This window comes from Otolemur garnettii, unplaced genomic scaffold, assembly GCF_000181295.1.
Source record: "Otolemur garnettii isolate 467f Iridium unplaced genomic scaffold, OtoGar3 scaffold00068, whole genome shotgun sequence".
NCBI lineage: Eukaryota > Metazoa > Chordata > Mammalia > Primates > Galagidae > Otolemur > Otolemur garnettii.
In genome coordinates, this window is record NW_003852463.1 from 7358295 (window position 1) to 7379764 (window position 21470).

A 21470-nucleotide genomic window follows, 5' to 3' on the forward strand; every position below is an offset into this window, starting at 1 on the left:
TATTGATGCTTTGAATACTTGTCAGCCCACTGTGAACAGAAGTGCAAATCATGTAATGGGAGACCCAGAAGACAACAGTCACCTAGACTACAACACGAACAGTGCCCTCTGGACTTAACCAGTGAACATTCTGCTCAACCACACATAGTAGCCTTTCAGTAGGAAAATTATTTCCCCCTAACATAAATAGTTTTCTGTATCCTTAATGAATTTTTTGCTTGCCTGAAGATTATAATCAGGTCTCATAAATTGAAAATCAGTGAACATGGGCTGTATATAGTATATATATGTATACACATACATATTTTTAAGCCTTATTTTTACTTTTCCTATGTTTTTATTATTCTCTAGTATAAATAGACTTTGCTTTTAAAGAAATCAAGTTATTCAGATGACTTGAGAGTCAAAAGATGGTTTTATCCTCTGTAAATGAAATTGACTTACAGAAAAAGAAAGTCCTTCATCGTGAGCAAAACAGAATCAGGACACTAAAAAGGCATTAAACACAGTTTTATTTATTTCAAAACATAAGGTTAACTCAATATTAATAAATATTTTTTAACACTGACTGTAGAAAAACTATTGTGCAGGTTCCATAAAGACAACCTTATAAAGAATCAGAGAAAAAGATAGCTCCTTTACCTCTAGGCCATTGATAGAACAATCTGGGAGCAGGAATAGCCTCAGAAATGTTGCAGGGAATTGAAGAAAGACAAGAGAAGAGTTGGTAAAATTGGGAAAGTTTTTCTACTCTCCTTTCCTTACTGGGGCCTTAAAATTTAAAATCTGGAGTTGGAAAGATACACCTTCACACACATATGCGGTTCTATCTGTGCCTTCTTTCTCAATTTTGAAGAAGAATTACTAGTCAGTGGCCAGGGTCAAAACAAGCACCTGTAGTTCTAGCTACTCAGGAGGCGGAGGCAAGAGGATCTCTTGAGCCCAAGAGTTTGAGGTTCTTGTGAGCTATGACACCACGGCACTCTACTGAGCACAATAAAGTGAGAAACTGTCCCCCCTCAAAAAATAAAATTGTAAACAAATTCCCAGTTTCAACCTAGGTCCCTTATAACCTAAGCAGGAGCTGCTACTGCCTATGCTTAAAGCTTGGGCACAACCACCAACTCATAAGCTGGAGAGCTGAAGGTGCCAGTGCCAGAAGCTCTGTGCAGATCTGAGTCCTTTCAGCGCTATCTCTGGATGAGCTGGGCCTACACCCTCTACAACTGGGGTTGGGGTACACATCAGCCAGGGAGCTGCCCAGGTCCCCACCCATGGAGGGAACCTCTGTTCACAATTTTTCTGTAAATCTCAAATAAAACAGATCCTCATAGATTTAGGGTCTCCTCTCCTGATTATAATGAAGAGTAGCGAAATGTTTTAGAAAGGAACAAAGGGAGACCCCTCTCAGATCAGCTTGAGTCAGAGTACAGATTCCTGCTCTGGGAGGCTTGGGGGCATAGAAAAGACCCTCAACTACTCTTGGCTTTCTCGGGTCTTTTTCCCAGAAGGCATAACCCTGAAAGCCACCACTGCTCTCAGGAAGTTTCTGAGTAGGATGAGGAAGATCAGGGTATGCCTTCATTTTGTTACATGATCTCAAGGCCAAAGGCAAGCAGAAGACAGCTAAAGAGAACAAACAAGTTTGCAGCGAGTACAATAGTTTCAAAGGGAAGAACTGTCTCAGGTTCTGGCTCATTTGAAGACAGCTAAAGGCCAAGGCTTAGCCAATGAGGCAGCAGAATAGCTACAGCTTTCACTTTTCTTGAGTATTAGAATTAGACTTAGAACGGGGTATTTTTTTAAGCTAAGGAGGGCCTCAGGGATTTCCTAGTTTAATTCCTTCATTTTCCATTTCCTGCAGAGGGTAAGCAGCCTACAGGGGCCACGCAACTTGTTCTATCTGCTTGGAGGCTGCAGGGAGGGCCGGGGAGGCTGCAGTGAGCAACGTGTGCAGGGGGCCTTGTGCTGTGTGTTTAATGACAGGCAGAATCTGGTGCAGAGGAAAACTTCCCACCCTGGGCCCTTCCTGTTGACTTGTCACAGACACAGGCAGGTTGTGGACTGAGCTTATCCATGGACTTCCCTCAGGAGGAGCTGCGGGATGTAGGTGTGCCTTCACTTCCCAGTCCGGGAGGCCACCTGGATGGCTTTGATCCACTCTGTGCGCTCCTTGGGGGTGGCTGCTTGCAAGAAGTAATGCACTTCATCTGCCGTGATAATCTCAAACAGGTTCTCCTCCTCACTCTTCCTGCCTGGGAAAGAGAAAGGGAAGGAAGGGCAGCATGCTCAGACAGGCCACGTGGTCCGCCCTCCTCTGCAAGTCAGAAAATCTGTTCCTTAGTGTTCTAAGGAAATGAAATATGTGATTTTCAAACATATATTGTTTGATTATAGAATAATTTACTACAGAATTATATATAATATTCATGTAGATAGATATATAGTATGAAGGTGTGTGTGTATATGTGTCTATTTTTACGAAATACATGAAACGCTCAAGGAGAAACATTTTCTTTTATAGTTTATAAGCAAACTAAATTCCTCATCTTTGCATATGAACAGTATTTAAAGAGTAATCTTTAATAGTGTCTAATGAATACCTTTCCTCTGTTCATAACACAAGCCAGGGCTGACCTAGAAATCTACCTATCTAGCTATCTATTATCTATCTATCTGTATACAGAAGATCAGGCCATTAAGTTTGCAAACTCATCCTGGAAAACAGTGCTACATAGCTCTTTGTTGAATATCACCACCGTCACCTGATGGCTGAGGGGAGTACTTCAAAGGTGACCATAGTGATATTCAGCAATGAGGTATGTAGCACTTAGTCTAGGATGAGTTCATGAACTTAATTGTCAGACTTCATATACATATACAAAACCAAACCTACTACCGGCACCATGAGTACAGCCTGAACTGGTGCCTGTCAAGGTCTAAGTTACAGCTTCTGCTGACAGATCAAAAGGCAATGTAGTGGCCAACACTGGGACAAGACCTAAAACATCATAAATCAAATAAAAAAACAACATGTGCCCTACCCCAAAACTAAAGCATAATTCTTGGGGGAAAGGGGGAGGCAGTTGCATCTTTACCATACCATAAAGATCTAGATTTTGCAATTATGGTATTTTCCCATCTACTTGATCATATCACAAACCCAAGATGGCAAGAGTTTGGGATGTGAAAACCACGTCACCCTAGAGATAACATTTCTTTCCAGCTACTAAGAAGTCAGTTTACACCCACACGGTTATTCCATGCACCAAGTCATAGACTTGTGATCTGAGGTCATCTAGTGCAACCGCCTCATTTTTACAGGAGGAACTAAGATCCAAAGTAGTTAGGTGACTCACGGAAGGGCCTGAGGATAACTGCCCAGCACATACCTGACTGCAACTCTGGTGCTCTTTCCTCTTATATCACTGTCTCAGGTACAAAATCTGCTTTGGTTGTGGGATAGTCTTGGGTCTACATATGTGAAAGACTTGCAGTAAGCAACAGCATGTGAATTACAGGTGTCAAGAGCTGACAACTGTCCATCTAAGCCAGTCCTGAAGACATGGACTTTTCTCAGTGCCTCTCATGGACTTAAGGCACCTACAAAGCCACTCTAACTCCCTAAGGCCTGGACAGCCCAGGCAGTAGTTGGGAGAGAATAAACAGCTCTTGGTCTCTCCAATGTTTTCAGACAATAAATCCATTCAGGATTCTTCTGATTGATGGACAGGAGTATTAGAAATAAATTCAGGCATATTTACATAATAGAATGAGACATGGAGGTGTGAATAAATGAATGCATGGACAGCTAGAGGCCTCAACATGCTGCATGTGATGTCCTGGCTTTAAGAATATAATACTGAGGGTGGCACCTGTGGCTCAAAGGAGTAGGGCACTGGCCCCATATGCTGGAGGTGGTGGGTTCAAACCCAGCCCCAGCCAAAAACTGCAAAAAAAAAAAGAATATAATATTGAGCAATAAAACCAGGAAGAAAAAGTCATAAAAGAAGACTGTATGTTTTCAATTCTTATGTAATTCTCTGAACTCTCTGAGGTTATTCTTTATGAGACTGTTCAAGTACAGGAAGGGAATCTGAACAGACACACCCCTCTCATATAGGAACTCATCTTACCATCAGAGTTGCTCTCCACTGACGTCACCACACAGCCTCTCAAGTGAATTGCTCCCAGGGGGTCTTCCCCCTAAAAGAAAGAGACGTTGTTCATTATGTTTGCAAAATAGAGTGTATGGATGTACCTTTTCTTGTTGGTGTGAATAGTCATACAAACTTACTCTGTTATAGCTCAGGGTCCCCCCAACAATAAGAACAGAAGGAGATTAAAGAAAACTTCTTGGAGACCTAAAGTCCTTCCATACCCCCACACTCCACTTTGGTGGAGTCAGGAGGCTGGATGAGAAGATGCAAGTCAATCTGGACTTCCATCTGGAGGAAAATGGAGGGGAGATGGAAAAGCTCATGTCTCCTCCTAAGAAAGATCTAGGTGTTTCCAAAGCTTCATGGCCCCATGAGCCTGCCACAGTAGTGTAACTTTCACCTGAGGGATCAAAGGGCCTTGAGATGCAAGCAGAGGCTGGGGACCCAACCTAGGTAGAGCTGTCTTTATGCTTTGGAAGTGGCCCATTTTTTTGAGAAAGAAGTCCCACTTCCTAGACCTAAACAGTGCTCTCATCCAAGTTGACCAGCATGAGGAATTACCAAAGTTTTTCATACTGAACCATGAGTAGAACATTGGACTTCTTGAATTCCCCCTGAAAATATCAGTTTGGGGTAAATAAAAAATTATGTTGAGTTGACCAAATAAATTATATAGTGATTTTTTTTTTCCATCCCTGAGCTCAGGCTGGCCTCAAACACCCAAGATCTCAGACTTCTGCAGCAAAAGAAGGTAGGAAATAGTGAAGGGGAATGTGAGAGAAAACAGTGGGGTGGTGAAGAGAAAAAGGGGGTATCAGCAGAGGAGAAAGTGGAATGGGAAGCCTAGCTCATGAATGCAGTGGAGGAATGGATTAATGACCACAAAATCTCACCCCTGCAGGGTCGTAGTAGTGCAGGTAGGCGGGGTCTTCTCTCAGAATGAACTTCCTCACTTTCCAGTTTTTCCTCCTATGCCCCTGTATCCAGGATAACATCAAAAAAGAAGTGGTGAGTTCCTAGCATCACTCTATACACACAGTACCTGTGTAGCAAGTCTTTACTGAGTTGAAAAGAAAAGGAAAAGATGAAATACTAAATCCAGCCCAGATTTTTTTCAGGGAGACAGCACCAAGGCCAAGTAATAATTTGGATATGATTATATTAGAAGAATGGCTTACGTTATTTCTAATTATTGTCTTCCAGCTTTGATATGACATAAGATAGTACTATACATTATGTTAGGAAACACAGGGGACATAAAGAGGCTTAAGATGCGGCCCTGCTCTTCAGGGAATGTATGACCTATGTGGAAATATGAAATAGCATATGTCCAAGTCACACCACTGGGATAGACCATGGGTTTCAAAGACATTAAATGAGAGATGTGTAATTGTGGGCTTTGGATGTCAAAGAAACCCTCATAAAGACCTGCCAGACTGACCTCTGTGGGCCACACAGGATTTAGGTGGGTGGGAAGACAGTTGCCACACAAAAGCAGAAGTGAGCATGCACACGGCATGTTCCGGCACTGAGGAATGAGACCAGTCCGCTTACAACAGAGGGCTCACGAGGAAGAGCAGAGGCAGGGTTGGAACAGTGGACAGGGACTTGGTGAAAATAAAAGATAGGGGCCGTGGCTCATGGTTTTTGAGTAGGAAGTGAAAAGATTCCATTTTAGGAAGATAAGTCAGAGCTACTACATACTAGGATGGACCAGCCAGTTAGATGAAAGGAAAGCCAGGGAAAGAAAACAAAGTCAAAAAGGAGACTGTGAGGGAACAACCACAACCATCCCGGCATAAAATTACTAGGAATTAAACTTTAGGTAGCGGAGTGGAAATGGAAACGAATGTGGCTGTAACAGACATGATGAAAAAAGAACAGGACTTGACCTTTCCCCATAGAATTAAACCTGGCAAACAGGGAGTTTCTAAGGCAGGATTTATGTCTTGCCCATCTTCATTGCCCAGTGCCCAGGACAGAGCCTGGCACGTGAAAGCTGCTTTGTATGTTTGTAATTGCCATGAATTACCCAGTTATTTCAATTAGCTTATCACAGATTTTAAAATTTCATGGTAAACCTCGTTCTGTGATTTCCCAAAAAAAGTTCACATGACTTAACTCCAGAAGCTAAAATAAATATTAGATTAGATGATAGTTTCTGTCTCACTAATATAAAGAATACTATTTATAATTTCTAAAGAGCCACAGATTGACAAGTTTGCTTATAAATTTTCTAATAGTCTTCATGGCACTTGTGTTAAAAGTAACAAAATGTGTGGTTTTAGCAAACGTACCTTCTTCATAAAGCCAGGCCAGAGGAGTTAAAAGGAAATTTCAGGAATGGGTCTAAGTTTTTTTGGCTAAACATTTGGTGAAGAAATTCATTTCAAAAGAAGCTTTTATTTGCCTGGAGGGTGGAGCCAGGAACCCTACACAGTCTTATGCCAGGAGAGACAATATTTCTCCCCGCTATGTCATTCGAGGTTGGCTTTGCAAATCATAGACTTACTAAAAGTATGAATTCTTACACTTGGCCTTAACTGACACTGTCCGTAAGATTAAGGATGCTAAAGTTGCAACCCTGCCCCACTTCCCCTTCATAGATAGACACACATATCATGCTCTCTCATGCAATTGCTGGATGATTACCAAGTTGTCATGAGTCAATGGAAGAGAAGGTAACAGGAGGATGTGAAATCAGCCCATCTTGACCAACCATCATATTCTCTGTAAGCCCTCATTGGCATCACAAGGTGTGTGTTGAAGACTTTGACATTAGTAAATAGATTTCTGGCCATCTTTCATTTCTTGAGTATTTCCTGAGGAGTTTCAAGAAATGCATGCATGCCTGTCATTTCCAAGAATTGTTGCTGCACTGTCTAAGTCATCTACTTCTACTTAACTTAATTCACTCTACAAGGGTTTTTTGCCTCTTACGTACCAAGAAGGATGCTGAACTCTGCAGCAGATGCAAGAAGATCACATACAACACATTGTCCCTCTCCCTCAGATAATCTACATGGAAATGTTAAGCAGGGAGACATTTTATTCATTGTCACAACAGAAGGAATTATGTAAAAAGGAATGATGTTGAATATAATCCAAGATCATTCATCCTCCAACTTGCTACATTTGCCAGTTAGAATCATTTCCTCTGGGATGAGAGAAGTGGAAAATAAGGAATGGACAGGCTCCAGTTGGACACAGCTACTTCCCATCTGTGAGGTGTGGAGACAGGTGTCCTTTTTTATGCTAATAAGGCTTCTATGGAGGTTAACCCTGGCTCACTCCCAGCAGTGGACACAAGGTTGGTGTACTTTCTGGTTAAGTTTAACAATTTTGTAAATGTTGCCTCTAGTGATTCTGATATGAACCAGGGTTACACTGACCACTCAGCTAAGAGATTGGAAACGTTAAAGGGAATGAAGGGAATGCCAATTCAAATGGAAGAGGTTTTTCTCATCACCTTCTGCTAAAACATAAAATTAAAGAACATTCTAAAAGGACAAAACACATGAATGCATGTAGATTTCTGAATTCTTTTTTTTTTTTTTTCTTCAGTTTTTGGCCGGGGTTGGGTTTGAACCCGGGCCCTCTGGTATATGGGGCTGCATCCTGTGCCTTTGAGGCACAGGCGCCACCCATAGATTTCTGAATTCTTCCCATAAAAAAGAAGCTTCTAAGGCAGGCGTCCTCAAACTACGGCCCCGAGGACCACATGCAGCCCGCCTAGGACGTTTATCTGGCCCACTCGGTGTTTTTGCTGCGGCTGCCTATCCTGCTTAGTAGCCGACTTGTCCCGGGGCCCACGGTCCAGCCCTCCAATGGTCTGAGGGACAGTGAACTGGCCTCCAGTTTAAAAAGTTTGAGGACCCTTGTTCTAAGGACTACCGAAATTGTTGTATTTTGATAATAAGGTAGATTGGCTTTTCAGAAAATGACTAGCTCAAGTTCTCAGTGATTCTCACATCAGAATCACTTGGGAGCTATAAAAATTTAGACTCTGATTTAATAGCCAGGGAATGCAATTTTAACATTTCCCCGGGAGAGTCAGAAGTGCACCAACTGGGCTAGCTAAAACTAAATTGTGCCTATCGAAGGTCATGTAAAGGAGGGCAGAGGAAGGCACACAGGAAGTCTGTTTCCTGTCCCTATTATCTTCAAAACACTCTTGGGCACCCATTACTCACAGCCACTTTTTGACCGTACAAGGTCTCCAACTGGGGTGCTTTGCTCAGACATGACTCCGGACCAGTCCAAATATCTACACTTTATAAAACCTCATGCTCAGTTTTCAAAGAGTCCCACTCCAGATTAGGGCTTATCCAATTAACTAATTCAAGAAATAGCTGGTAACAATATAGACGTATGGAAGGAATCAACAAAATAAGGAAATTGCCTCCCAAGTTACTCTTGTCCCAACAGCCGCCTTCCAACACCTACAGTCAAAGAGCAAGGAACATAGGACTGTTTGGCAGAACCAATGGGAAGCCGGCAGTGGGCAAACTCTGCCCATGGACAACTGCCAGAGCCTTCCCTATACAAGGCTGGCCTGCCGCAGGCCTTTCCTTCAATCTAGTTAGCTGGTCACTCCATCATAGTTCATGAATTCTTTCTAAATCCTTGCTGTATTTAGAAAGGTAGACTGTTCTCTTCAAACCTGTTGTGAAGGTAAATTTCCCATTCTAACGAAGTCATATGACAGTGAAACTAAAAATCCACGTTGGGCTACTCCCAACTAGTCTGAAGTCTCTCTGTGTAAATGTAAATATATGCTCTGATCTGGGTTTTCCCTCCTTGCCCATCTCATTAATCACTAATATGGAACTTAATAGGCCCAAATATAAAGTTGAATCTCTCAGTTCCATGGGACCTATAGACAGTGCGTTCATGGAAATCTCCTTCCAGCAAATGGTTCTTACCACAATTTACCAAGCAGTGCTTTTAAGGCAGCTCACAGCACAGCCAGGAAGTCAAGACCTTGGCCCTGTAAAGCGGCCTTGGCCTCTATGTCACCATGTGTTAGTATTAATTTGCTTCACCCTGAATATTCCCCGGTCTTCCTGCCACTTCTTCCTCTACCATGTGCTGGCCCTGGCTCACGCACTTGGCCCAGACAAGATATTCTCTTGCCTCCTGGCATTGCTGCTTGCCCTGGCACCTGGTAACTATAGAGCTCTTCAGTTTGTACTGACTCCTGCCTTCCAGAATGATGGTAGCCTGTACCCGAGGACACCTGCACTCCCCGCAGGACTCTGGCCACACCCCCAGTCTGGATTTGACCTTTGCCTGTTGTTCCTATGGAGCTGGCCTCAGGCATGCCCTGGTTGGGTGTCACCATGCCCTCCTTCCAGTCCAGAAAGGCACTGTTATCATGGTAGATGATGTTCCCTCTGGGTGTGGTCTATTCCTGTTTCCCTGCTTCCTCTGAAGGGAGGAGGAACAGCCAAAATGCAAGTACATTCACCATGAAACACCTCTATCTTTTGAATGGCATCTCTTAGATAATTTATCTCCTCTAGCTAATGAAAAGAACAAAATTTTTAATTTAATTTTTAATTAAATCATAACTGTATACATTTGTGGGGTACAATATGATGATTTGATTTACAATTTGGAATGCTTAAATCAAACCATCACCTCACTTACTTTTTGTGGTAAGACATTTATAATTTACTGTTAGTCATTTTGAAATACACCCTTGCATTGTGCACCTTAGGTGAGAGTCCCTCAAATGGACTTCCTCCTCCCACCAATCACCCTCCCCTTTCTGGAAACATCTTTTTGTCTTGTGACATTGATACAAGAGGTATCTCCCTACTTCTAGCGGCATCTTCTGCCCTGTCCACCTCAGTCTTCCTGACCTAATGCCACTTTGATCACCTACATACATCTATCTTTGACTTTGTAGCCTCGTTTTCTGCTTGACTACAGGCCAGACAAATGAAATGTCATTTGATAATTTAGAAATTAGAAGGACCTGGTAAGGGGGGAATGCTGGAAAGAGATAGTGGTGGCCACTCACCTGCTTCAGTAAACATCCCTGCTTGATAATGACCCCTCTGAATTCTTCCTTCAGAATCACGTCGTCATCACTGGAATTCTCTTCACAGAAGAACCCGCTGTCTGGCTATTGGGGAATCAAAGGGCAAGTTGGCCCTACCAGTAAGTGTACCATTGCCATCCCTACTTCCCTTCCCACCCACCACTGGGGTAGACACCTCCTTTTCTTTCCACTACTGTGTATATCCTAATCTGTACTTCAAAGGTTGTCCTTGGCTAGTTTCTCCTCTGCTTTCTTATCTCCACTCAGGTGTGACGGTATCAATGTCCTTTTATTCTGTAGGGTCTCCCAAGCTATATCCTAGTTTAGCTCCATCTTCCTCCCTGTACACATTTCTGCTTCAAAACCTTCCTTCTCTGGGGTGGTTGTGGGCACATCCTTGAAAGCAGTGTGGACTGATTTATGATTAGCAATAATATCTTCATCTCAACCTTTACCACTAAGCTTCTTCTCTGAGAAAACAGAGAGCAAGTGTCCAGCCTCAAGAGGGAACTGGAACTCACTCAGCGAGATTGGATGATGAATCAACAGAGGAAAAGGAGCTTCTGCGAAGGGTATTTTTAGAATCCTGCATTTAAATAGCTATAAACAACCAGACCTTGGGCAGGGTTGAGGGAGGCAGTGGGGGTGAACCAAATTAACAGAATTTCCCCAAAGTGAAATGAAACTCTCTCTGGGGCATTCACTTCAGTTTTGTAAGAAGGGTAGTTCTTTTAAGTACCTTCCTAATTTCTGTGCTCTGATCCAAGATAGAAACAAAATTGCCAAAATTCCCCTAGAAATCTTCTGTTGCTTGTTTTTCACCCGGCCCAAGATTAGCCTCACGTTACATAACATCCTATTTCCCAGTCCTGAGCAGGCATTCAGAGCAGGGGAGGCACACAACATGATTGCGGGAGGGGACATGGATGGACTCATTTTGAGTCCAGTATTTTAACATATATTTGGAAACATACAACTAGCTCGTCACCCCTGTAACTTTATGAATGCCCCTGTGGAAAGGAAGCTCCCTGAGGGCTGTGTTTTGCCTGTTTTCCCATCATCCCCTACTTCTCTATCTTTTTGTCTAAGAGAGTATCTGCCATGAACTAGGCCCTAACACATTTTTCAAAATGCTTAAAACAAGAAAATGTAATATAATAAAGTTTAAAAGGTCAGGGTAAAGAAAATTATTTAAGTAAGCAATCGTTTTCTTTTAACCAGTTGTCTTGGATCGAGAAAGAGCGTTGTAGAGGAGCAGCTATGGGTTCTGGGACACACAGTGTAATGGCAGCTCCAAATGGGCCTGGGAGCTTCAGGTATTTCCTGTTCTTGCTGGCTGACCTCGTTCCTTCCTCGTTCCTCGTGACCCCCCAAAACAGCACTCTGTAGGATTGGGCCATTATTTTTAATATATTTCTACTAACTGAAATCAACCTAGAATCTAAATCTCCCATTACAGGGAGAATAGATGCATTGCCTTCCTCACTTACAAAGTAGTAGAAGGCGTCAGGGTTGTCCAGGAAAGGGTTTTCAGCAGTCCCATCCAGTGCGTTCTTGGCCATGTCTCCAGCAGGCTGCAGATACCCCTCATTGAGCAGCGAGGAGGCAATCATGAGGCCTTCCTGACGATTCCGGACAGACTTGTTAGACACCAGCCAGTCGATGACACAGCTACCTGGATGGGACCAGAAGAGGGAGAGAGAACTCTCATTACTGAAGAAAAAGTCACAGGCAATCATCCCTGGACTTATTCTAGTGTCTGACTCGTCTTATCTCCCCTCTTAGGCCAAGAAAGAAGAAACGAAATTAGTGGGCTAGATAAAACAAAAGAAATGATGTAAAGAACTTCTTAAAACATCCACATGCTGCTTAAGAAGTAACATATGGATCAAAGAAATCGTTTTCATTAACTCACTCATTTCTTCCATTAAGGAACGAATGTTTGCTGAGCGCCTACTAGAGGCCATGTACTAGTAGGGATGTTGGGGCAGTTCCCTCAGGACACTATATAAGGGCAAGATGAGTGATAAATAAGTCTTATAGATTGGTGGGATCACCTCTATGGCTTATCTTACAAGGGTACAAGTGAATCTTTCTAAAAGCAGAGTATGAACGTTTTAACTCAGTAACTAGGAAAATGACATGAAGGTTATGTTGACCACTTTAATGATAGTATTTCAAAATGTATATGAAAACAGCATGCTGTACCCCATGATTGCATTAATGTACACAGTTATGCTATAAGAAATAAAAAATAAAAATAAAAATAAATAAGTCTTATAACAAGGGCCATGACACATGTTAGTCCTGTGGAACAACTGGGTCAAAACCAAGGGCATGAAAGGGGTCGAGGGGAGAGGCTCTGCACACACAGTCAGAAAAAAATTCATCAAGGAAGTGACACTGGGCAGAGGCTCCAAAAACGAGTGGGGATCTGCCACGCCTATGAGGCAGGGACTCCAAGGAACCAGCCCCAGCTGAGGGGGCAGCAGCGTGAACAGATGCATGCAGGCATGAAGCAGCCCCGCAGGGCAGGGGGAGTGGGCGGTGGAAAGAAGGCAAAAGAGAACAAGAGGAGGAGGAAGGTTCAGGGTGGGTGGGGAAAGCTGTGATGGCACAGTAAGAAATTTGGCAATGAGAAATTATCACAAGTTTTTAAAGTGGAAATAACATGATAGATGTGGTGTCCTAAGTTAAAACTTGATGACATCACCCACACTGATCGTCACACCTGTGCAGGATCTAGCAGAAAACTTGAGAGCTTAATCAACCCTCTGCTTCAAGAGAGGATTGCAAAGAGAAAAAGAAATCAATCCATAAATTGGATTATTAGCAGGTGACAATGAAGCTTTGCATTAAAAACAGCATGTTCCTTCTCACAACAACAAAAAGTGTATAAGATTTGCTATATGCCGATTACTATGGGATATGCTAATTAACCATGATTTGATCCTTACACAATGTATGCAGTACCAGAACATCAGCTGTACTCCATAAATATATACAATTATGTATCAATAAAAAATTAAATTAAAAAACAGCATGTTCCTTATAAATTGTACCATGGAGGGGGCCAACATGACAGCCTGCCAGTCCCAGATCATCCAAGCAAGAGCGGGGCGGGGCGGTGGGGGGGTGAGGGGAGATACACTCAAAGGACAGAAAAGAGCCTTCCACAGATTTCATATATGAAGGGCTTTTGCCCACTTTTCTTTCTCTACAGGGGTAAACTAGGGATACTGCCTTTCTGCGTTTAAACCTCACGGCAACCTTGTATAGGAGACATAGGGCAGTCCTTGTTTTAAGGATAACAAAATGAAGACTCAAAGACTTTAAGTCTAAGTTACTCCTACTTTGGGCCATGATGCTTGAGTCTGTGCTTGTTCAGCTCAGCAGGCTGAAGCTTAAAGGCAAGTTCAATCTAGCATCCCTGTCACCTGACATTCAAGGTCCTCCATCACATGCCAGCACTACCTGGGTCCCAGGCTCTGCTGCAGCCTTCATCTCCCAGCTGAGGACAGCTGACATGAAGTCCCACATGAACACTCCACCCACAGAAATTTCTAGAACCCATTCTGACCTTCAACAGGAAGGGCTTAAGAAGTGCTAGCCCAATACTGTGGGGCTCAGTCACACAACGCACAGGAAGTAAGTCTGGTCCCCATCTTGCACTCAAGTCTACACTGGAACTCCCTCCTGTTTCCTTCTTCAGGGGCCCCGTTTTGGTGATCTCAGTCCTGCTGGAGTTAGGGCCTGATTTGGTTTTGTCCGTTTTCCTTACCACCATCTACAGCTTGGTATCTGGACCCCAAATCTCATCTCAGCTCTAACTTGTCTAATGCCGTAACTCTCTGAGCCTCATTCCTGTGGGGTATCCCCTATCACCACAGATCACACCTGTGCCCCTTGGCCTTGCTGACCCTGACCTGGACCATCTTCACGAATAATCTGCTGACTGCACATCTTGGGGAGTCTACGTCTGTTGCATCTTCTCAGAGCTTCCTTCCTTTGGCCTCTCTTGTCATCATAGTAAGCCAGGCCTAGCATCTGACAAACCTAGTCCCAAGCTCTACATTCCATTTTGTTCTTCTTATGAACCGACAGCCCAAACAGGTGTTCAATCTCATTTCCTGGATGCCTGTTCTGCACAATCTGCCCCATAACTTTGAGGCACAATGAGAGCCTCTTCCTCATAAATTTTCCCTATAAGTACTTAGTGAAATTCTGCCCATCTTTCAGGCTCAGATTTAAGTTCTGCTTTCTACTCACCCCAACAACCCTCTGAGCTCCTCCTCTTTTCTGAACTGATGGAATTGAGTTTGTGAAGAAAATGTAACTTTTCGACTCATAATAACCACATGAGAGTTCACACCACATAGCACTTAGCCAGGCCTTGTTCCACACAGGTAACAGCAAGCCTGTGAACTTGGTGCACTGGGACTATCTCCATCTTATAGACAAGGAAAGTGAAGCACAGAGAGGACAAATTACTGGCCCAAGGTTTTATAGCTAGTAGGTTGCAGAGCCAGGATTTGAACCAATGCAGTCTGGCTTCAAAGAACATGTTTTTAGCCACTATGGCATACTGCCTAAACTTGTAAAACTTAATGCCCAGCCCTGTGCAGCCTCTGATTTCTCTGACATTGTCCTTTCAATCTCACACTGTATGCCTTGATTCCTATTGATCATAGTAAGGATTGCATCTTATCCAGTTGTGTCTATTTCTAGCAATTCTCACCATAATTCTATTTATGGAAAGAAGTGGGGGGGGGGAATCTTTTGATTTAGCTGGAAATTCCAAAACATTATCTTGAACAACCACGTTCTCTTCTACCCTTCTTTCTATTTTCATCCTGGCAAGCTCCACTCTCACACTCCCCAGTTGCATTCTGGGACCCATCCACCCACCAGACTCCACACCCCCCACCTCACACTGAAGCTAACGGAGAACTCCCCCAGCTGACCTATTTCAGGCTTGATCCTTTTACCTGTGAAGCAGTGATTAAAAATCTTCTTGTCCTTCTCTAGGTTCAGTTCTTTTACTCCCTTTTCAATGTCTTTCATGGACAAATACAAGGCACTGCAGAGATTTAGAAAAAAAAAACAAAAACAGTTGAATAGATGGGGAACATTTCAGAACAGTGAGTATGTCCCAGGAGCTATCACCTTAGGGTGGCTGCTCATGTACACAACTCCCAGCCCCAGGTATCTGCTGAGGACAATCTCTCCACCAGGTCCTAAGTAGTTAAAAGGCAGCATTCATATTTGCGTAACTGTGGCCTGAGTAACATTTAGCAAAATGGACTAGAAAAGCACTTAATGTCTCTTAAATTCATTCCGCTCTTTGTTGATTTAACTAAATGGAGCGTTGTCCCAAGTTAGGTGCCAAAGATCAAAGATTCTCAGAGTAATTTTTCCATACATTAGGGATCTTTAACAAGGTCTCTCAATCCTCATGTTCCAATTTTTTAAGGGCGTTCAAAACACCGTCTATTGTAGACATTTGCTTCAAAGAAAGTGAATGTTTCCACTAAGCTTATCTCTTATTTTTAAAATGGGAAGATATAAGATCACATAGTGAGAAGTTCTCACCTCTGCCCTTGAAGTAACAATACACCAAAGTGAGTCTTATCAGAGAAATTCTAAGTAACAAAACAGAAGGCCACTTTCACGGGTTCTGTGTCTTCACACTGTCCAAACATCATTCCCACTTAGTTCTGACAGTCCTGGCCAGGAGTGTGGTCCCTCAGCATCCCCAGGCAGCTGTTGAAACTAGACCAGATGCTTCCTCTTGGGTGTTACCCAGATAGCTTTCATGGAGATGGAGGCTGCTAGTCTAGTAAGCTCAGCGCACACACTTTCATCTCCTCTCAGAGTCTCTCCCCACCTTACACCCCATGAAAACAGAAATCTAGTTGGAGATTTTAAGCAGCCAGCATGGGATTCTTTTAGACAGGGCTTCTGATTCAAGGAATGTTCAATATAAAAGCAAAACTACCAGGGAAAAAAAGATTTCTGGGGAAAAGAGCTCACGTGACTGGAGAAGATGTGAAACATTCAGAAAGGAACCCCATTTCCAACCTCCGTCAAGGAATAGATCTACCTGCTGGCCTCTGATCACCTTTAGGCTACAGCCATCACCTGCAATTCCAAACCAGCCAGCATCAGAAGCCGTTAAACCCGATCAGGGTACAGATGGCTTCTATCCAGGATGGGTGTTCCACCTGGCTAGCCCTTCCTTACAGTATGAATGCATGAACTTGAACTTGAACCTTCCCTGCTGGGTTATATAGCCCATTCCTTTTCCTTCCCACCTACACATCCCAAGGCTTTTTTTCAAAATTAATCTAAAACAAGAAGCCTTGAAGCACGATCTGTTGTGTTTTTCTCTGTTGGAAAGAAGGAAGGAAGGAAGAAAGAAAGAAAGAAAGAAAACGAGGAAGGAAGGAGCAAAGAGAAGTAAACACAGAAAATCACCCTAAGTCAATGGTTTCTGGCAGTCGAATGGACCTCCTGGTGGATTTCCTCGAAAACTTCTGACCTCCTTCAATGCATTTAATGGCCTTCTTAATGTCCCGATTCCAGGCATCTCTCTCCTCCAGGAAGGCTGCCTGGAAGAAGTGGTCCTGCTGTTTGGTCGTGGTGATCTTAAACACAAACTAAAAAGCAAAACACATCCTGTTAGGAATGACTCCTTTCAAGGGGCCACAATCCCTCATGAAGCAGAGCAGTTGACACAAACCTCTTCTGATGAAGAGAGATCCAAAAGTGAAGGTGGCAGGTGTGGACCAGTGAAAGGGACCATAGGTTATGCGTGGACTGAGAGGTCAGTGTCTGACCAGGGGTTCGTTCTGACCAGTGATGCCAACTCACCATCCTTTTGCCAAAGTCCTGACAAGGGCAGGTCAGAGTGCTTCCTTTCAGGGGAATCATGCCTTTGGGGCTGTTGTCACTTTTTTTCTTATAGAATTCAATCCCATCTTCTAACAGTACAACCCACATGGGTTTCCAGGTGTTGAACACGCTCCCCTGCAACGACACCAGAAAGAGTGAGACGGGCAGGGATCTTTGTAAACTATAATATCTTCTTCCTAACAGGAGAGAGTCTACATGTTCTTAGAGTTGACTTTTAAAAAAGCTTTGTGACATCATCTCTGTTCCTTCGACATAAAACCTGTTAAATCAGTGGCTTCTTGAGGTAGCCGATTTCTATGCCCAGCACTTTGTGGATCTGACCCCACGCTCTTGCCCTTGCCCAACTCTACCCTCTCCCTTTGATCTCCTCCACTGGCCTCTCCCATCCTGCCAGGCTTAGCTTAGCCACCTCATTGATGAGGCTTCCTGAACTGAAACCACCCACCTTGCTCTGGGTCACCACCCGCTTTTCTCACTGATGGTGCTCATGCTCTGGAAGTTCGTTATACATCGCCTTTTATAGTTCTTTAATTGTCTTTAGTATGCTTACCTTTTCTTCTCCATGGCAATGACATTGCCAGGTACTTCCATTGGCTCATGGTACTGAGCGTACAGTGGATGTTCATTAAAATAATGCAGAAGATTATTTCCCAGAGAGCCCAAATGCCGGCAGTTATCATACTTCACTGAGGAGCAACTGGTCCTTCTTATCATTTACTTCTTCCCCACCCAGACTTTTTCCTGCTCTAATTTCCTCTGCACCCCTTTTCATGTGTGGTTCTCACCACTAAGAACCACAAAGGGACACCCTCATGTTCACGTTCTCACCACACTGCTTTGTGTAGGAACTATCAACAGGTCTTTCTCCTATGACTTCATCTTACCCATGATCCTCAAGTATAGTTCCTATTTTTTTGTTTTCATTAATTTTTAAATTTTTAACTGTCTCAAGAGAAAATAACAGGAAAAGTGGTAAACATTAGTATTTGGTTGGAAGGGTTTTTATTTTTGTTTTAGTAATTTTTAATTCTTAGGAGGGCTTGTCAGAATTGAAGCACCAGTTAAATATTCTAAAGTCAAACTGTAGGAGGCTCTTTTCAAAATATGGTCTATAAACCACCTAATTTGACTCACTGAAGATGGATTTAAATAAAAGCTGCTTCCACTCCAAATGTGCCTTTGGTTTTCATCCCCGGTAATGCTGCTGAAATCACCATCAGACTTTCTAGCTCAAGCTCTATTTGTTTCCCACCACTCAAAGTTGGGCAAGCCATTCACCTCTTGGAGTCTCAGGTTCCAGCACTAAAATGAAGGTCAGAATGACAGCCTTGGCACTTTTAGCACATGTTAAGTGAAATAATATGGACGGGACTTTGTAAGTCCCAATGCGCTCTACAAATGGGAGGTTGTATTATTAACTGTCTTGAGAGATGGCTACGTATGAATGCCTTCAATACTTGGTGTTTCCAGAACAGTGAACAGCTTTTTCATGTCCTCTCTATTCCTGAAAATGAGAGTGAACTGGTATCACCATCATCGCATTAATGAGGAGGCAGCTCTGGAGTACTAAGCCAGTTGCCACCTTGAGTGATGAATGGGAAAGCTGAAGGCTCTGCACAAATGTGTTTGAGAGGAAACAAATCACCTTCTCAGTTTCTTTTTGAGCAGAATGAAGTTCATGGGTCATGAGAAATCTGGCCTGCCCCAGATGTTTAGGCCTCTTTGGCCATCATATGACATGTCATACAATGATGCTTGAAGTGTTTAAGGTATGCTACACCTTGGGGTCAAACCTTGAACCTGCATTTGAGCTTCAAGTCAATCCCTTATTAGTTATACACATTCTTGGAGAAAATGTTAATATTTCTGAGCTGCAGGATTTTTTTCTAAGGAGACAATAATTCAATCTTATAGCAAGTCTTATAGCAATTAATAACAAGTATTAATTAGATTTAGATAATGTATAAAATATGTACAAATGTATAATGATTGTATATATTTATATGTATACTATATATATGCATAATACAGTGTATATATTTTATAGATGTTTATTTACATTTTATAGACAAGGTACATTAAAAAACTCTGTCAAATTGCTACCAAATTATAAATTCCAGAAGGGCAGGAACCTGCCTCACCATATTACCAGGTGTTCAATAAATAATCTGTGCAATGAATGATTGTAATTAAAATTACACAATGTGTTAATGAACAGATAAGACTAAAGAGATACAGAAATTATTAACATAAGAATAGAAACAATATTATATAGCAAGGTTTTCTAAGCATTGCACTCTATAGACATATTCACATTTGTATGACCAGGCTGAGTAAGAAAACAGCCTTAGGGGAGACAGGGACTGTCATTGTGCTGGAATTTTTTAAAAGTTAAGATATCTATAATCCAGCCATGGGCCATGACAAGGGATCGCTCCACTGTCCTTCTGGTGCACTTCAGGTTTACTTTCTATGGCTTATTCTCTGCTTCCAAGCCTTATGTTCAGTTCAGTTCAGTTCAGGAATGCAAATGGATTCCATCTCAATGCCAACTCAGACTGAGCACTAGTAGATGCCTAAGCCTGGCCTCACTGGGAAAGTATCATGATCCAACAGCCGAGAAGGCAAGAAGGCCATACATGAGCGTACAGGCTGCAGTTGCTTCCATCCCTTGGGCCTATCAGATTTTATCTGAATATGAATATCCAGAAGAAATTTAAGCAGCAGCCTTGTGTGCAGGCATGGCTCAGTTGTGTAAAAATCCTTGCAAAATGATTTACAAGGCCAGAGCAAGGTTTCCACATCAATGTGGCCTTTAGGAAAACCCTTAATTAAAATATTTTCAGTTTAGGTTAAAATTAACTGCCCATTTAGCAATAAAGTAACCATTCTGACTAGAGCAGGGAATTCTGGTCTACATTTCGGGAGGGCTTTGGAAAGGTCTATTCTTTGACCTATGGCGTCCGCCTGTCATAACACCACAAAATAGAATTATCATCCAATTCCCAGCAGATCCTGCTGCTTATCTCAGAATACAAAGGCCTCTATATAAAGGTCCAGTTGCCCAAGAGGAAGACTATGTATGCAAAGATAAATAGCTGTGGACTATCACTTCGCTCATTCCTTGGTTTTAGTTTCTAAAATAATTTTTTAAATTAAAACATCCTATCTCTTTTCCCACAGGCAGAATAACTTTTCCAGACTAACACTACCTTCTTTCCTTTTAAAAAAAAATAAGCAAGTTCAGATGCTGTGCCAATGTGTGAAATAACTTTAATCAAACGCTTTTCTTTTATATCTGAGAGAAACTCACATTCAAAATACAAAGGGCTCCTACAAATCAATAAGAAAAGTACAAATAATCAAATTTTTTTAATAATCACATTTTTAAATGAGCAAGAAGTGTTTAACAGGTATTTAACTAAAAAAGATAACCAAAATCTTATGGAAAAGTATTCAACATTATTTAACAGAGAAATAAATAAACATCATTTACCAGAATCAAACCACAATGAGATACTTCTATACACCAGTAGAGTACCTAACATTTTAAGAGATGAAGAGTAAAGACTGGCAAGGAGCTAGAATAACTGGCAGTCCCATACATGGCTAGCAGGAGGACAAATATCGTATCCCATCTGGAAAAGTGGTTAGCAGTTTATTCTAGAACTAGACACATATAAGCCTTTTACAACAGAAATTCCACTTCTGGGCACAGATATGAGGGGAGTGGGCATATATTTTCATAAAGGTCACATACAGGAATGTTCATAGCACCTGTATTCATAGTACCAAAAACAGAGAATAACTCAAATGTCCATCAATAGGAGAATGGATCAGTAAATTTTATGGTATAACATATAAGTTCATTATTAGTATAGTAAACTTCTACAATGAAATACAACTTAGTTTGTTTTGTTTGTTTTTTGAGATAGGGTGCAAGTCAGCTGGGCTCAAATGCAGTGGCATCAGGCTACTAAGTAGCTGGGACTATAGATGTGTGCCACCATGCCCACCAGATTTTTCTATTTTTTATAGAGACAGGGGTTTGCTATTTTGTTCAGGTTAGTCTTGAACTCCTGGCCTCAAGTGATTCTTCTTCCTCAGCCTCCCAAAGTGCTAGCATTTTAGGTGGGAGCCACTACACCTAGCCACAATTTAATAAATAAAAAAAAATGATGCAGTCCAGGCTCAGTGGCTGGGAAGGAAGATAATCATCAGCCTTCATGATCCTTCTATAGAAAGAAACTACACCATCTTACTTATGTCTCTCATTAATCACTGGAAAAAACAACACGTTCATACAAGACAGGATCCTTGATTGAGCTGTGGATTTTTTTTTTTTT

General features: G+C 42.2%; 1 protein-coding gene across 1 annotated transcript in view; it reads right to left on the reverse strand.

The window, feature by feature from the left end:
- Nucleotides 1-1013: 1013 nt before the first annotated feature.
- The window catches only part of PLEK (pleckstrin), a 29089-nt gene continuing 8632 nt past the window's right edge, over nt 1014-21470 (reverse strand). The window contains exons 2-9 of the mRNA XM_023515310.1: nt 17083-17238; nt 16687-16868; nt 15198-15289; nt 11700-11884; nt 10189-10293; nt 5054-5137; nt 4137-4206; nt 1014-2255 (exon numbers count right to left, since the gene is read on the reverse strand). Coding sequence (XP_023371078.1) covers nt 2119-2255; nt 4137-4206; nt 5054-5137; nt 10189-10293; nt 11700-11884; nt 15198-15289; nt 16687-16868; nt 17083-17238 — 1011 coding nt within the window. The 3' untranslated portion in view covers nt 1014-2118. The remainder of the gene's footprint in view (nt 2256-4136; nt 4207-5053; nt 5138-10188; nt 10294-11699; nt 11885-15197; nt 15290-16686; nt 16869-17082; nt 17239-21470) is intronic.